The sequence below is a fragment of the Bubalus bubalis genome, chromosome 3 (assembly GCF_019923935.1).
Source record: "Bubalus bubalis isolate 160015118507 breed Murrah chromosome 3, NDDB_SH_1, whole genome shotgun sequence".
NCBI classification, from domain to species: Eukaryota; Metazoa; Chordata; class Mammalia; order Artiodactyla; family Bovidae; genus Bubalus; species Bubalus bubalis.
The window spans coordinates 151,663,287-151,681,648 of NC_059159.1; the positions used below are offsets into that span (position 1 = coordinate 151,663,287).

Here is an 18,362-nt window from a genome sequence, read left to right on the forward strand (position 1 = left end):
TCATATGCTAGCGAAGTAATGCTCAAAATTCTCCAACCTAGGTTTCAGCAGTACATGAACTGAGAACTTCCAGATGTTCAAGCTGGATTTAGAAAAGGCAGAGGAACCAGAGATCAAATTGCCAACAGATGCTGGATCATAGAGAATTCCAGGAAAACATACTTCTGCTTCTTTGACTATGCTAAAGCCTTTGGCTGTGTGGATCACAACAAACTGTGGAAAATTTTTCAAGAGATGGGAATACCAAACTACCTGACCTGCCTCCTGAGAAATCTGTATGTAGGTCAAGAAGCAACAGTTAGAACTGGACATGGAACAACAGACTGGTTCCAAATGGGAAAAGGAGTACATCGAGGCTGTATGTTGTCACCCTGCTTATTTAACATATACAGAGTACATCATGCGAAATGCGGGCTAGATGAAGCAAATGCTGGAATCAAGATTGCTGAGAGAAATATCAGTAACCTCAGATATGCAGATGACACCACCGTTATGGAGATAGCGAAGAGGAACTAAAGAGCCTCTTGATGAAAGTGAAAGAAGAGAGTGAAAAAGCTGGCTTAAAACTCAACATTCAAAACACTAAGATCATGGCATCCGGTCCCATCACTTCATGGCAAATAGATGGGGAAACAGTGAGAGACTTTAGTTTCTTGGGCTCCAAAATCACCACAGATGGTGACTGTAGCCACGAAATTAATAGACACTTGTTCCTTGGAAGAAAAGCTGTGACCAACCTAGACAGCATATTAAAAAGCAGAGACATTACTTTGCCAACAGTGGTCTGTGTAGTCAAAAGTATGATTTTTTCCAGTAGTCATGCCATATGAGAGTTGGACCATAAAGGCTGAACTCCAGAGATTGATGTTTTTGAACTGTGGTTTTGGAAAAGACTCTTGAGAGTCCCTTGGACTGCAAGGGGATCAAACCAGTCAGTCCTAAAGGACATTAATCTTGAACATTCAGTAGAAGGACTGATGTTAAAGCTGAAGCTCCAATACTTTGGCCACCTGATGCAAAGAACTGACTCATTAGAAAAGACCCTGATGCTGGGAAAGATTGAAGGCAGGAGGAGACGGGGATGACAGAGGACGAGATCGTTGGATTGCATCACTGATTCAATGGACATGAGTTTGAGCAAACTCCAGGAGATGGCGAAGGACAGGGAATCCTGGCATACTGCAGTCCATGGGGTCACAAAGAGTTGGACACAACTGAGCGACTGAACGACACCAACTGCCTCCTCAACAGTGAAGACTGCTGCTGTGTCCTGCCTGCTCCCTGCTGCATATGGTAGAATGTCACTTAAGGGCCTTGCTTCAGACATAAGCTCCCCCATCCATTAAACTGTTGTTGACTCCAGACTTTTCTGTCTTGAGGCTGTTACGTGGGTAAGGTGCAGACCAAGAGTAATAGGAGAATGTATGGTCTTGTATTTATAAAGAAATTGCCATGCATCACTGTGTAGCATACATAGAAATAACTTCTGTATAAATATACATAGAAGTGCATTTGACTTTTGTATAGTTACTGTATCCAACAGCCTTGCTAAATTTACCTATTAATTCTTTGGTAAAAAAGACAAAAATTTTTAATTATTTTTTGCCTGCACTGTGCAACTTGTGGGACCTTCTCCAACCAGGGGTTAAACCTATGCCCCTTGTACTAGCAGTGCAGAGTCTTAACCACTGGCTCGCCAGGGAAGTTCAACCTATTAATTCTAACTGGTTTTGGGGGGAGTAGATTAGTAGAAATTTTTCAAAGGTAACAATTTCTTAGGGCACACAAAGGACTAGCTGTGTAATAAAAAATGAACAAATTCGATTTCATCAAGTTCAGAACTTTTACTCTTTAGAAGACTTTGTTAAGAAAAATAAAAGGCAAGCTTCAAACTGGAATAATGTATTTCCCATATATAAACATGACACAGGACTGTGTCCAGAATATATAAAGAACTGGTACTACTCAGGAAAAAGGACATAACGCAGCTTTTAAATTACGCAAATGATTTGAATACTCAGTTCAGTTCAGTTGCTCAGTCGTGTCCAACTCTTTGCGACCCCATGGACTGTAGCACGCCAGGCTCCCCTGTCCATCACCAACTCCTGGAGCTTATTCAAACTCATGTCCATCAAGTCAGTGATGCCATCCAGCCATCTCATCCTCTGTTGTCCCCTTCTCCCGCCTTCAGTCTTTTCCAGCATCAGGGTCTTTTTCAGTGAGTCAGTTCTTCACATCATGTGGCCATAGAATTGGAGTTTCAGCTTCAGCATCAGTCCTTCCAGTGAATATTCAGGACTGATTTCCTTTAAGATGGACTGGTTGGATCTCCTTACTGTCCAAGCGACTCTCAAGAGTCTTCTCCAGTACCACAGTTCAAAAGCATCAATTCTTCAGTGTTCAGCTTTCTTTATAGTCCAACTCTCACAACCATACATGACTACTGGGAAAACCATAGCTTTGACCAGACGGACGTTTGTTGGCAAAGTAATGTCTCTCCTTTTTAGCATGCCATCTAAGTTGGTCGTAACTTTTCTTCCAAGGAACAAGTGCCTTTTAATTTCATGGCTGCAGTCACCATCTGCAGTGATTTTGGAGCCCCCCAAAATAAAGTCTCTCACTATTTCCATTGTTTCCCCATCTATCTGCCATGAAGTGATGGAACAGGATGCCATGATCTCAGTTTTCTGAATGTTGGATTTTAAACCAGCTTTTTCACTGTCTTCTTTCACTTTCATCAAAAGGCTCTTTGGTTCTTTTTCACTTTCTGCCATAAGGTTGGTGTCATTTGCATATCTGAGGTTATTGATATTTCTCCCAGCAGTCTTGATTCCAGCTTCTGCGTTATCCAGCCCAGCGTTTCTCATGATGTACTCTGCATATAAGTTAAATAAGCAGGGTGACAATATACACCCTTGATGTACTCCTTTTCCTATTTGGAACCAGTCTATTGTTCCATGTCCAGTTCTAACTGTTACTTCTTGACCTGCATACAGATTTCTCAGGAGGCAGGTCAGGTGGTCTGGTATTCCCATTCTTTTAAGAATTTTCCAGTTTGTTGTGATCCACACAAAGACTTTGGCATAGTCCGTTAAGCAGAACTAGATGTTTTTGTGGAACTCTCTTGCTTTCTTGATCCAGCGGATGTTGGCAATTTGATCTCTGGTTTCTCTGCCTTTTCTAAATCCAGCTTGAACATCTGGACGTTCACGGTTTATGTACTGTTGAAGCCTGGCTTGAAGAATTTTGAGCATTACTTTGCTAGCGTGTGTGATAAGTGCAGTTGTGCGGTCGTTTGAGCATTCTCAAAAGAATATAATCAGATGGTCATTAGCACATGGAGAGACGTTCCACACCGTCAGGTCATCAGTAGAATGCAGTTTTCTCTTTTATTTGGCTGCCATGTGTTCAGTCATGTCCAACTCTTTGTGACCCCATGGACTGTAGCCTGCCAGGCTCCTCTGTTCATGGGATTCTCAGGCAAGAATACTGGAGTGGGTTGCCACTTCCTATTCCAGGGGATCTTCCCAACCCAGGGATCAAACCCAAGTCTCTTGTGTCTCCTGCATTGGCAAATGGATTCTTTACCGCTGCACCACCTGGGAAGCCCTTACTTGGCTGCACCAAGTCTGAGTTGAGGCACTTCAGATCTTCAGTTGCAGCCTGTGGACTCCTGGTTGAGGCATGCGGGATCTAGTTCCCTGAACGGGATCAAAGCCAGGCCCTCTGCATGGGGAATGGGGATTCTTAGCCACTGGACCACCAAGGAAGCCCCAGTTTTCTTTACCTTAACACTTTCTTTCTCCTTTTTCCTTATTTAGGCCTGTCACCTGTTTTATTTGTTGTCTTTACTCCTTTACTCCCATGGCAGTCAGTGAGTTATTCTATTTTGATCCTCCTCACTTTTTAAAGATGTATTATTTCCAGCTTTTTGAGAACATAAAATATTTACACCCTGTTCTCTTGTGTCTACCTTTTTTTTTAATTAGCTCTTTGATTTACGGTTTAATGTATTTCATAACAACACTAGTTCTTTTGGTGACATTTTCATTGTATCTTGTGATTTGATGAAGCCCATCCCCTGGTCAGGTCCCGAGGAAGGGCCCACGAATGCAATTCTTGCATTAGCATTGTGGTTCTGTAGTCTGGGGGCTTGAAGAGTGACCTGGCTGGCTACTGCATCCCTGGCTCCTGCTTTCCTTGAATTTTGTGAAAATATTATGCCACAGTGTTTCTGTTGGCAATGTCTACTGCCACCCTTATTTCTCTTGTTAAATACTGGAGTTTTAAAAATCAAAGGCCTAAAGGATTTTTTGAAAGATTTAAAGCCTAGTAGTTAGTTGTATTGTGATGTGTCTGTGGTGACCATCCCAGCTCAACTTCCCCAGGATTTATTGCCAGAAAGTTTTTACATGAATTTTGTTTGTTTGTTTTGACTGCACCACGTGTTTGTTGCAGCACGTGGACTCAGTAGTTTCGGCGCTCAGGCGTAGTCGCTCAGTGGCGTGTGGGATCATAGTTCCCCGGTCAGGGTTCAAACCCACGTCCCCTGCGGATTGGAAGGCGGATTCTTTACCACTGGACCACCAGGGAAGTCCTTGAACATGGATTTTCAGTGTTAGTCTGTTAATTATTTGACTTTTCTTCTGTAGGAACTTCATTTCTGTGTTTCTTAGACCTTTGCTTATCTCCTTGGACACTTTCTGATTCTTTTTGGCTCTTGATCCCATTTTTGTCCCGTCGCTTGCAGGCTGCCTGTGCTGAAGGGGCACTCTACACACTTACGGTGCCCTGGCTGCAGCTGCTCTCCAGAGTCAACGTGTTTCCCGGCAACCCCACCAGTCTCCTCTGCTCACCTGACCAGCAGTGGGTGTTCGCGTCAACCCAGAACTCAGACCTGAGCCCGGAGGTCAGTGGTGGGCTGTGTCCCTTGCCTCAGGTGGCTGGCTTTGTGCACAAGGGTGGTGGATCCTATGCCCTAGGCTTTTGGGGTGCATCTGTGGGGGCAGCTTCTCATGTAGGACCAAACCTGTATGCATGGGTGATGATGAGTCATCTGTGACCTTTCACAGCAGGGACTGCCTTCTCAGGGCCACCAGCTGAGCTGATGGCCATGGCAGCCTCACCCAGGAGCCTCTGTTCTTTCCAGGCTCTCATGTTGCCCACAGGCTGGAGGGGGTCAGCTACCTGACTGGAGATGACAGAATTCAGTTTTGAAAAGGTTTGGGACTTCCTGGTGGAAATGCTCATGAGCTATTGGTGGCCTGAGAACATGCTTCAACAAGATTAAGGAAGACAGTGTCTGGGCCAGCATGGAGGAGATGCTGACAGCGTAGGGACTGTATCCATTACCTTGAGGCCCATATACAGCTTGCCTGTGAGAATGGCTGCCTCTGCCAGTGATTCATGGGCTCAGAGATGCTCAGGCTGAGTGCCAGGGTGTGAACTGGAAAAGTGTGTGTGTGTGGGTGGGTGCGCACGCGCAGGTGCACCCATGAGCTCTGTCATTCAGTCATGTCCAACTCTTTGTGACACCGTGGATTGTAGCCTGCCAGGCTCCTCTGTTCATGGGATTTCCCAGGCAAGAATACTGGAGTGGGTTGTCATTTCCTACTCCAGAGGATTTACCCAACCCAGGGATCAAACCTGCATCTTCTGTGTCTCCTGCATTGGCAGGCGGATTCTTTACCACTGAGCCACCCGGAAAGCCTGAATTGGAAAATTAGACCAGAGTAAAAAGCAGGCAGCTGGAGTGGGTCTTGAGACATACTGGGGTCGGTGAGCAAGGAAGGACAGAAAAAGAGAAGCAGTGGCCGAGCTGGACAGAAGTGGCAGTGCCGAGACCTGGGAGTCAGGGGAGGCCAGGGGTCAGGGAGGGCAGCCAAAGGAGAAAGGCCATAGGATCGGTGGGCAGCCTCAAATCAGTTCCAGGGACCAAGAAGGGGTTTGTAGCCAGACTGCAAGAAAATAGGAAAGGAATATGGAGGAAGACATTGGAGGCAAAAGCAAGATGGTGACAGGCGCTCAGGAAAAGAAAATCCATTTATTTGATTCACCCATTATGCTGACCTCACTGGGACTGGTGTGCCAAGATCTTTCCAGCAGGGCCAGACATGGTGTGGGGTTAACCTCTTTTCCTTGGTAAGGGTGTTTGAGAAAGGCGGGTCCACATGAGGCACCCTGTGAGACCCAGTACAGTCACCGTGGATGTGGTCTTTCGGAGTGCTCCTGGTTGGAGAAGTCTCCTCCCTCGCCAGCGATGAGACGTGCGGTGCTGTTCCCCAGGTGTTCTACACTCAGTCCTTGCTCTGCCGGTCAGAAGATGAGACTCCTGCCTCCACCACTCTCCCCATCTGGCTGATGTCCAGAGCCTGCTGGACCCCCGACGAGGCAGCCAGGCTGATGGTGATGCACAGAAATGACAGCGGCCTGCAGTTGGTCATCACCACCTACGAGCTAGGGAGCAGGAAGTCCCGGGATAGAGTGGAGATTCTCGGTAAGGATCCCCATGTCACCCCCACTGCCTTATAGTGCTTCCTCATGTTTCCTTTGGGGCACTTTTTCTTTCCTCTCAGTGAATCATAGTGACCCCACAGATGTTTTCTAGTTGTGCTTTTGTTTGCTGGTGGAGTAGTTGAACATTTGCTGTGTGTTGGGGCCCTCTGCATGGCCGTGGGATTCAGAGGTTAACTGCTGTCCACTCTTCTCCCTTCTCTGCGTCCATTCATCCCCACGTCTCCTTTTACAACTGTGTCAGGGTCACCACTCTCAGCACTGAGTGCCCACAGAGATGAATAAGGAGCTGTTCCCTAAGGAGCTCCTAGTCCAGTAGGAAAATAAGACCCACATTTTTGTCTTTTCCTGTCTCTTGTTTTCCAAACCCCACATCACCCTGATAGGCCTTTTCTTTGTTCCTTAGCATTTTTTCCCTTGTATTATATTCATTTGTTTTCCTATCATCATTTGACCATAAATTTTACTCTGAGCTTCCTGGCAGCGGAGGAAAAAAGGGAAACAGGATGTGTAATATAATCCCTTGTCTGATACGAGAAAACGCATGAACTCTTCAAAAGAGGTAATTTTGTTTTCCTGGTGCTAACTAAATTCCATAAGGAAATGATCGAATTATTTTTTTTTTTAACAAGGAATGCTGTACAGTATAAAAGAATCTTCAACAGTAGTTTTCAGCAGATGTCATAAATGTCATAGTTCTCTTGTGGTCTTACATCCCCCTGTCTTAGATGGGGAAGGGTAGAAAGCAGGGTGGAAGCCGCACCCCTGGATAGTACCATGGGCCAGATACTGTCACTGCCATGTGCATATCGCCTTGAACCTCGCAGTCTCCCTATAAAGCAGCATGATCAGCGTTCAACAGCTGATGACCAGTAGACTAGGGGAGTAAATGCATGGGTCAGGATTGATTGTAGATGCAGCACAAAGCCGTTGCTCTTTTCATTATTCCACATCCTTGTAGGCGAGGCATGTCTATTCCAGACCCCCAGCTGCTACTAAGACATGACAATCTGTGTGCCTTTATTTCAAAAAGTACAACAGATTGCGAGTTTCCTGCTGCCAGACACCATGATGCCTCCTCACCTCATGAAGGGCCACGGCTCCCAAGTGATCCTGCTGGTGTCCGGCTCAGAGCTGGTGCTCTTCACCATTCACGGCCTGCAGCTGGTGGCCTTTCAGGACCACCAGAGGCCCATCACGTCCATGTGGGTGGTGAGTGTGGCCCCTTGCCCACCTGCTGCCAGCCTCAGGGCTCCATGCCTTGGAACCCACATTCCTGTCTCACTTGGTTTTTCGTTTCAAGGACCAGACTCGAGTCATCACCTCTTCCTTTGATCTCTCCCTGCGAGTCTACATGTGGAACAAGGAAAATAAATTTCCAGTCCTCAAGAGCTGCTATCATTTGCTTGGTGGGTCCCACAGATGGGCCAGGTAATTGCTTCTGACTTGTTAAATGTTAGCTACACAATGGCCTCTCCTGGCCTCCCAGCAAGAGGATACCATTGGCAAGAATGTGAATGGGACTTGGGGTCTTAGCCCAGCCTGCCCCTCCCTATATGGAGACCTGTGGCAAGTCACTGTTCATATTTATCCTCTGGTTTTAAAAAAAATGCTACACTGCGCATCATTTGCATTATCTCCTTTAATATACAAAGCCACCACCTGCAGTTAGCATCACCCACATTTCCCAGATGAAATCAGCGATGTGGGTTTTGCCCAAAGGCCCACAGGGATGCACAGTGAAGCTGAGGTCAGCCTGGATGCAGCCCTTACCCCATCTCTGTAACCTGCACAATGCCAGGTCCATTTACCAAACCTAGGTGGCCATAGGGGCAAGACTGTAAAAGTTGAAGAGAATATGATTTTTGTGCTCTGATTTACAATTAGAATTGGGGATGCTATGCTTAGTCACTCAGTCGTGTCTGACTCTTTGCAACCCCACGGACTGTAGCCCACCAGGCTCCTCTGTCCCTGGTGATTCTCCAGGCAAGAATACTGGAGTGGGTTGCCATGCCCTCCTCCAGGGGATCTTTCAACCCAGGGATCAAACCTAGGTCACCCACATTGCAGGTGAATTCTTCACTGCCTGAGCCACCAGGGAAGCCCAAGAATACTGGAGTGGGTAGCCTATCCCTTCCCCAGGGGATCTTCCAGACCCAGGAATGGAACTGGGGTCTCCTGCATTGCAGGTGGATTCTTCACCAGCTGACCTACCAGGGTAGCCCAGAATTGGGGGATGACATGTTTTTTCTTATCTAAGTCCTGCAAAGTAAGGACAGGGCTTCCAGATTGTCTGTTTCACTGGGTTACTTATGGTAACACCTCCTACTTCATAATCATCAGTTACTTGTCATGAGTTACGGGATTAATTCAGCCTCCTGTGGCAAACATCTTCCAGTGTTAATTTAAAAAAATGCAATGCCCCAAACTAAATATTTTTACAATTAAAGATTTCTATTAACAAACCTGCTTCCCTAGCAGCTCAGATGGTAAAGCTTCTGCCTGCAATGCAGGAGACCCAGGTTTGATCCCTGGATCAGGAAGATCCCCTGGAGAAGGAAATGGCAACCCACTCCAGTATAACAAACCTACCTAGTTGCTGAATTTGAGAGCCATAACATTCCATCTCCACACTGCAGGCCATGAGGGGCTGTGTATTTCCTACTAAGACCCTAATATGTTGTTATCTACCCTACCCTGTGCTCAGGAGAGGTGGCCTTGCTCTGTTCTGTCTGTACCTGGGCCGCAGGCCAGCCATAGTGAAGCAAGCCCCTCAGGCCGATGGAGGCCCTGATTACACGCCCCACATCCACTCATGACCCCTCAGTAATGATTTTTTCCCTCCAGTGGCAGGAGATGTATGTGCGAATAGACACTTGTTGCCACTGGAAGGAGGCCACTGAAGAGCTTGCCAGTGATGTTGGTCTCCCAAGATGTGCTTTTTTTTCCTTTCCTATTTTATATGTGCCTTTAAAGAATTCCCTGTATCATTACTGAATGGTTAGAACATCTTTTCACTGAAATAACACTGTTGTCAACTTAGTAAGCAAGTAGCACTTCTAGAAACTTCTTTTTTACACATTTTTAAACCCTGCTCTACATGCATCACACAAAGCAGAACACATTCATTCACTGAAATATTCATTGTGCACGATTAGAAACTTATTTTTTAAATTACTATTTATTTACTTACCTCTGTGCTGGGTCTTCATTGTTGCATGCAGGCTTTTTCCAGTTGCGGTGGCTTCTCGTTGCCGAGCTCAGGCTCTAGAGTATGGGCTTAGTAATTGTGGCACATGGGCTATGTTGCCCTGTGGCATGTTGGATCTTCCTGGACCAGGGATCAAACATGTGTCCCCTATATTGTTGGCAGGCATATTCTTAACCACCGAGCCACCAGGGAAGTTCCAGAAACTTCTGTTTTTTATGTGTTTTTAAACTGTGCTATTCTGAGGCTTCCCTGGTAGCTCAGATGGTAAAGAATTCACCTGCAGTACAGGAGACCCAGATTTGGTCCCTGGATCAGGAAGATTTCCTGGAGAAGGGAATGGCTATTCTTGCCTGGAGGATTCTATGGATAGAGGACCCTGGGGGGCTACAGTCCATGAGGTCTCAAGAGTCAGACACGACTGAGTGACTAACACACCCATTTTATAGAATGGTAAACACATCCATTCACTGAAATGACACACTCATTTTATAGGATGGTAAACCTTTCACTGAAATGACATTTTCTCAATGAGCATAGCACACTTAGTAACATAAATGTGCTTTAATCAGAACCCTGGAATGTATTACAACCTTGAATTCTGCTCTTTCCTAATTCATAACAGATTCCTCAGAAATCCTTAGTTGATGCAAGTGGTAATTTTTCTCTTTGAGGGCTTCATTGGCAATCATAAACCCAGCAACCTTGCTCCATGCTGATCCCCACAGGATGGGCAGCTGTGGACTGCATTTGATCTATCTTTTCATTACTTTTTAGGAGCTTTTCAGTTTCCTAAAATGTTACAATCTGTGAACACATACTCTGATTCTCCAAAGAAAACGGGTGTGGTAAATAAAAATTTAATAGCAAACCTAGCAGCATACCCCTAGGAGAAATAAAACATGTCTACAGAGACTTGTACTTGAATGTTCTTAGCAGATTTATTCAGAAAACCCTAAAGCTGCAAACAGTGCAGATGCCCATCAACTGGTAAATGGATAAATCCACTGTGGTGCATCCATACAGGGGAATGTTATTCAGCCGTAAAGAGGAATGGCCTATGACATACATGCGGTGAACTGCCAACACGCTGTGCTGGTGAAAGAAGCCAAATGTGTAAGGTCACATATTGAATGATTCCTTTAATATGGTACATATAGAAAAGGCAAGTCTGTAGGAACAGAAGGTTAATTACTGCTGCCCCGGGTTGGGGGTAGGATGGGATTTACTGCAGATGGCTACAACAGATCGTTTGGGGCCAATGGAAATGTTCTTAAAACTGGGTTTTAGTGATAGTTACAGAGTTCTGCAAATTTACTAAAGATGAGGAGGGGGGGAAGATGAAGAGGAAGTCTATAAAGAGAAAAAAAGAAGATAGGTGCTTGTCCAACCTTATTTGCTAACAAACCAAGGAGACTGCTGGCTGACTGCTTGTATCAGGGAGCAGTTGTTGCCCTGCTCACCCCACGCAGACCAGCCAGTCCTGCAATTTTCCAACCCAGTCTTGCCGTTTTCTGACAGTCTGCAAACTGCCACATTCCACTCTTGTTATTAATCTCTTTGTTGTTGTTGTTTGCACGAGATGCGTTTTTTAAAATTAATTTATTGTAATTGGAGGCTAATTACTTTGCAGTACTGTGCTGCTGCTGCTGCTAAGTCGCTTCAGTCGTGTCCGACTCTGTGCAACCCCATAGACGGCAGCCCACCAGGCTCCCCTATCCCTGGGATTCTCCAGGCAAGAACACTGGAGTGGGTTGCCACTTCCTTCTCCAATGCATGAAAGTGAAAAGTGAAAGTGAAGTCGCTCGTACTGTAGTGGTTTATTAATCTCTTAAGTTGAGTAAGTCAGCATGGCATTTACTCTAAGCTGAAAGTAGTTCATGAAAGCCAAAGCTCATTTCAGAAGCAATCTATAGACAAAAACTGGGCTTCTGTGGGAAACTCAGCGAGTTCCTTCTGTTTTTGTTTGTTGGTTAGTTCTATTTTTGGTTGTTGGTTTGGTTCTCTACACACTTGCTCCATTTTTCTATAGTGCAACAGAGCAGCATTGTGTTTTTGTGGAAACCGAAGGCCCCATTGGCTCCTGCGGTTACATCTCCTTCACTGAGACTGGTTAGGAATTGATAGTAATTCTAAATTCTGGAGAAATGACTCTGACCTGCCCAGATTGGATGAGGTACGCCCCACTCCTGTATCAGAAGTTTCTAGAGTAGCTGGAATCATTGTGATTCAGGCAGCTACCATCAGGAAGACCTCAGACTGATCATACTCAAGAATGTGATGATTTTTGCTACTTGATATAAATGAACATAGGTCCTCAAGTCAAAGCCCAGCATACTCACAGATGGGGTGGACTGGGTGGAGAACATACAAGGCTGAGCTCCATCTTCGTGTAAAAGCTTTATGACTTAAACGTTTGTCCTTTTCCAAAGTTAACATATAGTGTGTCCCTTCCTTCACAGTGGATTCACTCATGTGGAGAGTGACAGTATGAGCATCGTAGGCGTGGAAGCCAGAAACATCGGAACTAGTATTCTGAGGTCATATTACTTCCAAGTGCAGTGTGGCTAAGATGACGGCATCAACTGAAGATTGTCACCACAGCTGTTGAGGGGCTTGTCTGCATACAGAGCCTAAAGTAATTATTGTATCAACATCGGGAAAAGAAGTAATGATTCTCAAAGACCTACTGTGGGCCACACAAGTGTGTGAGGTGACCTTATTTTTAAATCCTCAGCAGAAGCCCTGAAGTGTAGATATTACTGTCTGTATTTTTCAAAGAAGTTGAAATGTAGTAGAAGAGTAGTTAACCCACTGTTGGTCCATTTTCCAGCTATCAAACAAACTGTCCAAGGTTATTCAGATAGTAAGTAGCCAAGAAGAATGAGTGCAAGACCTTGGGTGCTAGAAAACCCAGGTTTAAAGTACTCAGATTGTAACATAATTGTTTTTTGTTGTCCAAATATGTAATTAAAGGAGTAAACATTTTTGTCTTCCTAGTCTGTGTTACGTGCTTTAGACACACATTAATAAATAGCTCTGGACGTCCTACAGATGCTCTGTGGCACAGCGTTGCATGGCTGCAGGGCAGCACTCTGTGCCTTGTGACAGGGATGCCTCTGGAGCTGGTCCACATGGAAGCCCTGACTGGGTTAGCAGGTCTGTCTTGAGCGTTCTTAATTGCAGGCAATAGGAACAGCAGGCTGGATCACTAACACCAAAAAAGGAATTTATTAGAAAGATATAGAGTAGCATAGAGGGGCAGTGTGCAGGCTTGAGAAGTAGGCCTGGCACCATGGAAGCTGGCAGCAGGTGACAACCAGGGCCGGCTCCAGCAAGGCCTGGCTCCCCGGCTCTGCTGCTCATATCCCTATTTCCCCTCCAGCTCTACCACATCGCTGCCATCATGTTCCCATTGCTGTCACTGACCAGGCATCACTGCCATTATCTGAAAACTTCCCTAAGGAAATGTGACTCTTTGCGACTCAGTGGAGTGTGCGTATGAGATTTACTGGCCTGGGTCACACGCCCACACCATCAAGTTCAGGATGGGAGAGTCTGGCCCATTCAGCTTTAATAGTAGGTACTCACAACCAAGATTCATACAGTGAAGAACTCCTCAAAAATAGAAAATAAAGATTAAAAGGTTCTCTACTACATTCTGCTCTTGTGGCTGCCTAGTACCCAATATACCCTACTTCCTATATTTGCCTTTTAACAATAGTTTTTTGGCCTAACACAGCACCTATATACTATGTAGCCAAGACCACATGCAATCATTCCACCCAGAGGAGAAAATCTAAGGTTTTTCTCTCTCTTTTTTAATCTTAAGGTAAGGTTTATTTTGGAGTTCTTTTAAATTTACAGAACATTTGCAGAGATAGTACAGAGGGTTCCCATATGCCCTTTACCCAGCTTTCCTAATGCATTAAATCTTGCATAACTGGTACACTTAAAAACCCAAGGTCTTTGTTAGCTGTGTGAACTGGTTTCAAGTCAGAACTCTTAGGGCTGTGAATCTCTCTTGTAGTTCTATCACGATTTTGCTTGATGTTCCAAAACTCATGAACTAAGTACTAATGCATCGTATATACAGCAGTGGGGAAAGGGGAAGGAGATGAGAAATTAGCTGAAATAAATACACACACACACACATGCAACACAGCAGGAAAGGAAATAGCTGTTCAGAGATGAAGGGAAAACTTCAGATAAATTGAGATATAGGAAGGTTTTCTGAAGACACAGGGAAAGGGGTTAGGAAAGACACAGGAAAGGGGTCAGCAAGAGATTGGAGATCAGACAGGGGAACTCTTGAGTCTGTGGATCCACCTAAGAAACTTGGACACGTGATGTCTAGGAAAGCGGTCCTGGTCATTTCTTAGGGGAGGCCAGCTAATCAGGTCCAGGCACTCTGTCCTCAGCTGCTAATTAGGTATCATGTCTGGGAAGGGCAGCCCTACCCAAGAACAAGGGCAGTTCTAGGGGTCCCTGCTTTGGTTGTGCGTAGGAAGTTTGTAAGGGAGTCTATGGGAACATAGGGAGCTCTGGGGATTTCTGTTGAGTCTTGACAACGGTAGGTCCTGAGTTTGGCAGATGGGCTTTTGTCAGGAAAACATGGTCTACTGGGGTGTGGTGCCATGGCCCCGGAATAGGCACTTAGTATGTCATGCTCTAAAGTCCTCTAAGTCCAAGTCCTGACGGCTTGTTTTACAATGTGCAGTGGGCACTGTTCCAGTTAAGGAGCGTGAGTGGTCCTCCTCGAGTCCTACAGAAGCATGCAGATCTCTGTGAGACCTTCCATTAACTCCTGGTGTAGGCATATGTATTCTGTATTACTTTTTAAAAAATTCCCCTAATTATTGGCTACAGGTCAAGTCTTAACAAACTACAAAATACTGACTGCTAACCGTGTATTCTTGAGTGTGGCTATAGTCACACTCAATCATAAAGTTCCCTAGTCATTGGCTACAAGTCAAGTCTTAAACTGCAAAATACTAATTGCTAACCATGTATTTTCCCTATAGTCACATTATCGGTCATTGGTTCAGAGCACACACCATATCTTGTATTGGAAGATTGTATCCAAACCTCACTAAGTATTGTCTCCCCAGCCAGCACCTTACCTGAGCCTTCAGTAGGCCATCCTGTATTGTATCAGGCCAGTTACTTCTGGATGATGGATACATGACAAGATCAATGCATTGCACAGTCATGAGCTCATTGTCACCCCTCTGGTGTAAAATAGGTCCTTCATTCTGAGGCAGTGTTGTCCAGGATGTCTGGATAAGACATTCAGCAAGTTTGGGAGATGATGCTGACAGAACTGTGGGCAATTATGACAAAGTAGGCAAGAATATAGAATGGGGAAAAGACAGTGTCGTCAATAATTGGTGTTGGGTAAACTGGACAGTTTCATGCCAAAGAAACAACTACTTTCCCACATCACTAAAAACCTCAAAATGGATTAAAGCTTAAGTCTAAGACTTGAAAACATAAAACTTCTAGAAAAGCATAGTACCTTCTTTGACATTGGTCTTAGCAATATTTTTTTTAATATGTGTCTTTAGGCAAGAGAAAAGCAAAAATAAACAAACAGAACTACATCAAACCAAAAAGCTTTTGTACCACAAAGGAAACTTAACAAAATGAAAAACCGCATGCTGAACAGGAGAAGGCATTTATTTGCAAGTAATACATCAGATAAGGGGTTAATATCCAAAATATACAAAGAACTCATAGAACTCAACACCAAAAGGACTAACAGTCCCACCAAGGATCTGAATAGACATTTTTCCAAAGATATAGGTACATATGACTAAGACACATGAAAAGATGCTCAACATAAAAAAGCTCCCATTACCAAACATCAGGGGAATGCAACTGAAAATCACAATGAGATAACACCTCACACATGTCAGAATAGCTATTACAAAAAAATAAGAAATAACAAGTGTTGGTGAGGATATAGAGAAAACCCTTGTGCACTGTTGGTGGTACAAATTGGCTCAAGCATTATGGAAAACAGTATGGAGAGTCCTTAAAAGTAGAACTACCATCAGTTCAGTTCAGTCGCTCAGTCGTGTCTGACTCTTTGTGATCCCATGAATCGCAGCATGCCAGGCCTCCCTGTCCATCGCCAACTCCCAGAGTTCACCCAAACTCAAGTGCATCGTGTTGGTGATGCCATCCAACCATCTCATCCTCTGTCATCCCCTTCTCCTGCCCCCAACCGCTCCCAGCATCAGAGTCTTTCCAGTGAGTCAACTCTTCGCATGAGGTGGCCAAAGTACTGGAGTTTCAGCCTTAGCATCATTCCTTCCAAAGAAATCCCAGGACTGGTCTCCTTTAGGATGGACTGGTTGGATCTCCTTGCAGTCCAACGGACTCTCAAGAGTCTTCAACACCACAGTTCAAAAGCATCAATTATTCAGCACTCAGCTTTCTTCACAGTCCAACTCACATCCATACATGACCACTGGTAAAACCATAGCCTTGACTAGATGGACCTTTGTTGGCAAAGTAATATCTCTGCTTTTTAATATTCTATCTAGGTTGGTCATAACTTTTGTAAGATCTAGCAATTCCACTTCGCATATTTTTTACAAAGGAAAAAAAAAAAACACTGATTAGAAAAGATGTATGTATTCCTATGTTTATTGCAGCATTACTTACAATGGGCAACATATGGAAACCACCTGAATGTCCAGCAATAGATGAATGGATGAAGATGTGGTATATTATACATAGTGGAATATTAGCCATAAAAAAAAATCTTTTGTGATTTCAATGTGACAGCATGAATGGTCCTAGAGGTTATTATGCTAAGTGAAATAAGTCAGAAAGAAAAATGAAGTGTGATTTTAACTTATATGTGGAATCTAAAAAACAGCAAATGAAAAAAGGAAAACAATAGATACAGAGAAGAAATAGTGATTGCCTTAAGGGAGGGAGTGGTGGGTTGAATGCCATAGGTGGAGAGTAAGAGGTACAGACTTCCAATTACAATATAAATGAGTCATGCAGATGAAATATACAACATGTGGAATATACTCAGTAATACTGTAATATCTTTGTATGGTGACAGATAACTAGACTTACCATAGTAAACATTTTGTAGTGTATAGAAATATTGAGTCACTATGTTGTACCCCTGGAATTAACATATTATTACAGGTCAGTTATGCTTCAGTTAAAAAAAAAAGATAGTTCTTTGAAAATCAATAGAATTGATAAGCCTCTAGTCAAGCTAACTGAAAGAAAATACAAATTATTAAGATCCAAAATAAAAGAGGGACATTACTACAGATCCCATGGATATTAGAAGGATAATCAGGAAATACTATGAACAACCATATGTCCACAGATTTGGTAACCTAGATTAAATGGAGCAATTCCTTTAAAAACACATCTGCCAAAACTTACACAAGAAGAGAAAGACTGAATAGGCCTGTATCTAATAAAGAAATGGAGTCAATAATTAAAAACCTTTCAGAACAGCAGCAGGCCCAGATAGGTTCACTGGTGAATTAAAACATTTAAGGAAGAATTTATGCCAATTCTATACAATCTCTTCCAGAAGATAAGATGCAGAAGGGAACCTCCTAAGTCTTTATATGAGGCCAGCATTATTCTAAAACCAAAACCAGATAGTCTTTAAAACTATAGAGCAGTCTCTCTCATGAATACAAATGCAAAAGTTCTCAACAAAATATTAGCAAATCAAAACCAAAATGTATGCAAAGAATGTATTCCAGGTATGCAAGTTTGGTTTACCATCTGGAAATCCATTAATCTACCACATCAACAGGCTAACAAAAATCACATGATTATATCAATAGATACAGAAAAAGTATTTGACAAAATCCATCACTCATTTTTTATAAAACTAGCAAACTAGGCATAGAGGGGAACTCGCAACTTGATAACATCTACAGCTAACATCATACTTAATGCAAGAAAATAGAAGCTTTTCCACCAAAAGCAAGAACAAGGCCAATGTCCTCTCACCATTCCTTTTCAACATCGTACCAGAAGATCTAGGTAATGTGGTAACAACAAAAAAGGGAAATAAAAGTTACACAGGGTGGAAAAGAGGAAATAAAACGTTCATTTATTACATGATGGTCTATATAGAATTAACAAAAAATTTCTGGAACTAATAAAGTTATTACAGCAAGTTTACAGGATACAAGGTTAATGTACAAAAGGTTATTAACACTTCTATTATGCCAGCAATAAACATGCAGAATTTTAAATTTAGAATGTGTTACCATTTACATTAACACTCAAGAAATTTAGTTATATGTAAATCTAAGAAAATGCATATAAGATCTATATGGGGAAAACTACAAAACTCTGATGAAAGAAATTTAAAAAGAACTATAAGATGTTCATGGATGCGAAAATTCAATTTTGTCAAGATGGTCATTCTTCACAACGATTTATAGGTTCAATGCAATTCCTATTAAAATGCCAGCATGTTATTTTGTGGATGTCAACTAAGTGATACTAAAGTATATCTGAAGTGACAAAACACCCAGAATTGCCAGTACTGAAGTTGGAGGACTGACACTGCCTGACTTCATGACTTAAAATAAAGCTACAGTAACCAAGTGTGGTATTGGATGAAAAAACAGTCATA

At 43.4% G+C, this 18,362-nt stretch overlaps 1 protein-coding gene across 14 annotated transcripts in view; it reads left to right on the top strand.

The window, feature by feature from the left end:
- The window catches only part of CDK20 (cyclin dependent kinase 20), a 48,240-nt gene extending 35,520 nt beyond the window's left edge, over positions 1 to 12,720 (top strand). For 12 of the 14 annotated variants that reach the window (XM_025282130.3, XM_044940338.2, XM_025282131.3 and 9 more), the window contains 5 exons: positions 4,751 to 4,909; positions 6,286 to 6,496; positions 7,547 to 7,725; positions 7,817 to 7,944; positions 12,184 to 12,720. In XM_025282130.3, coding sequence (XP_025137915.2) covers positions 4,751 to 4,909; positions 6,286 to 6,496; positions 7,547 to 7,725; positions 7,817 to 7,944; positions 12,184 to 12,292 — 786 coding nt within the window. In that variant the 3' untranslated portion in view covers positions 12,293 to 12,720. Of the gene's footprint in view, positions 1 to 4,750; positions 4,910 to 6,285; positions 6,497 to 6,986; positions 7,076 to 7,546; positions 7,726 to 7,816; positions 7,945 to 12,183 lie in introns of those variants that run through there. The other 2 variants (XM_025282137.3, XM_025282136.3) reach the window with 2 other exon arrangements.
- Positions 12,721 to 18,362: the final 5,642 nt, after the last annotated feature.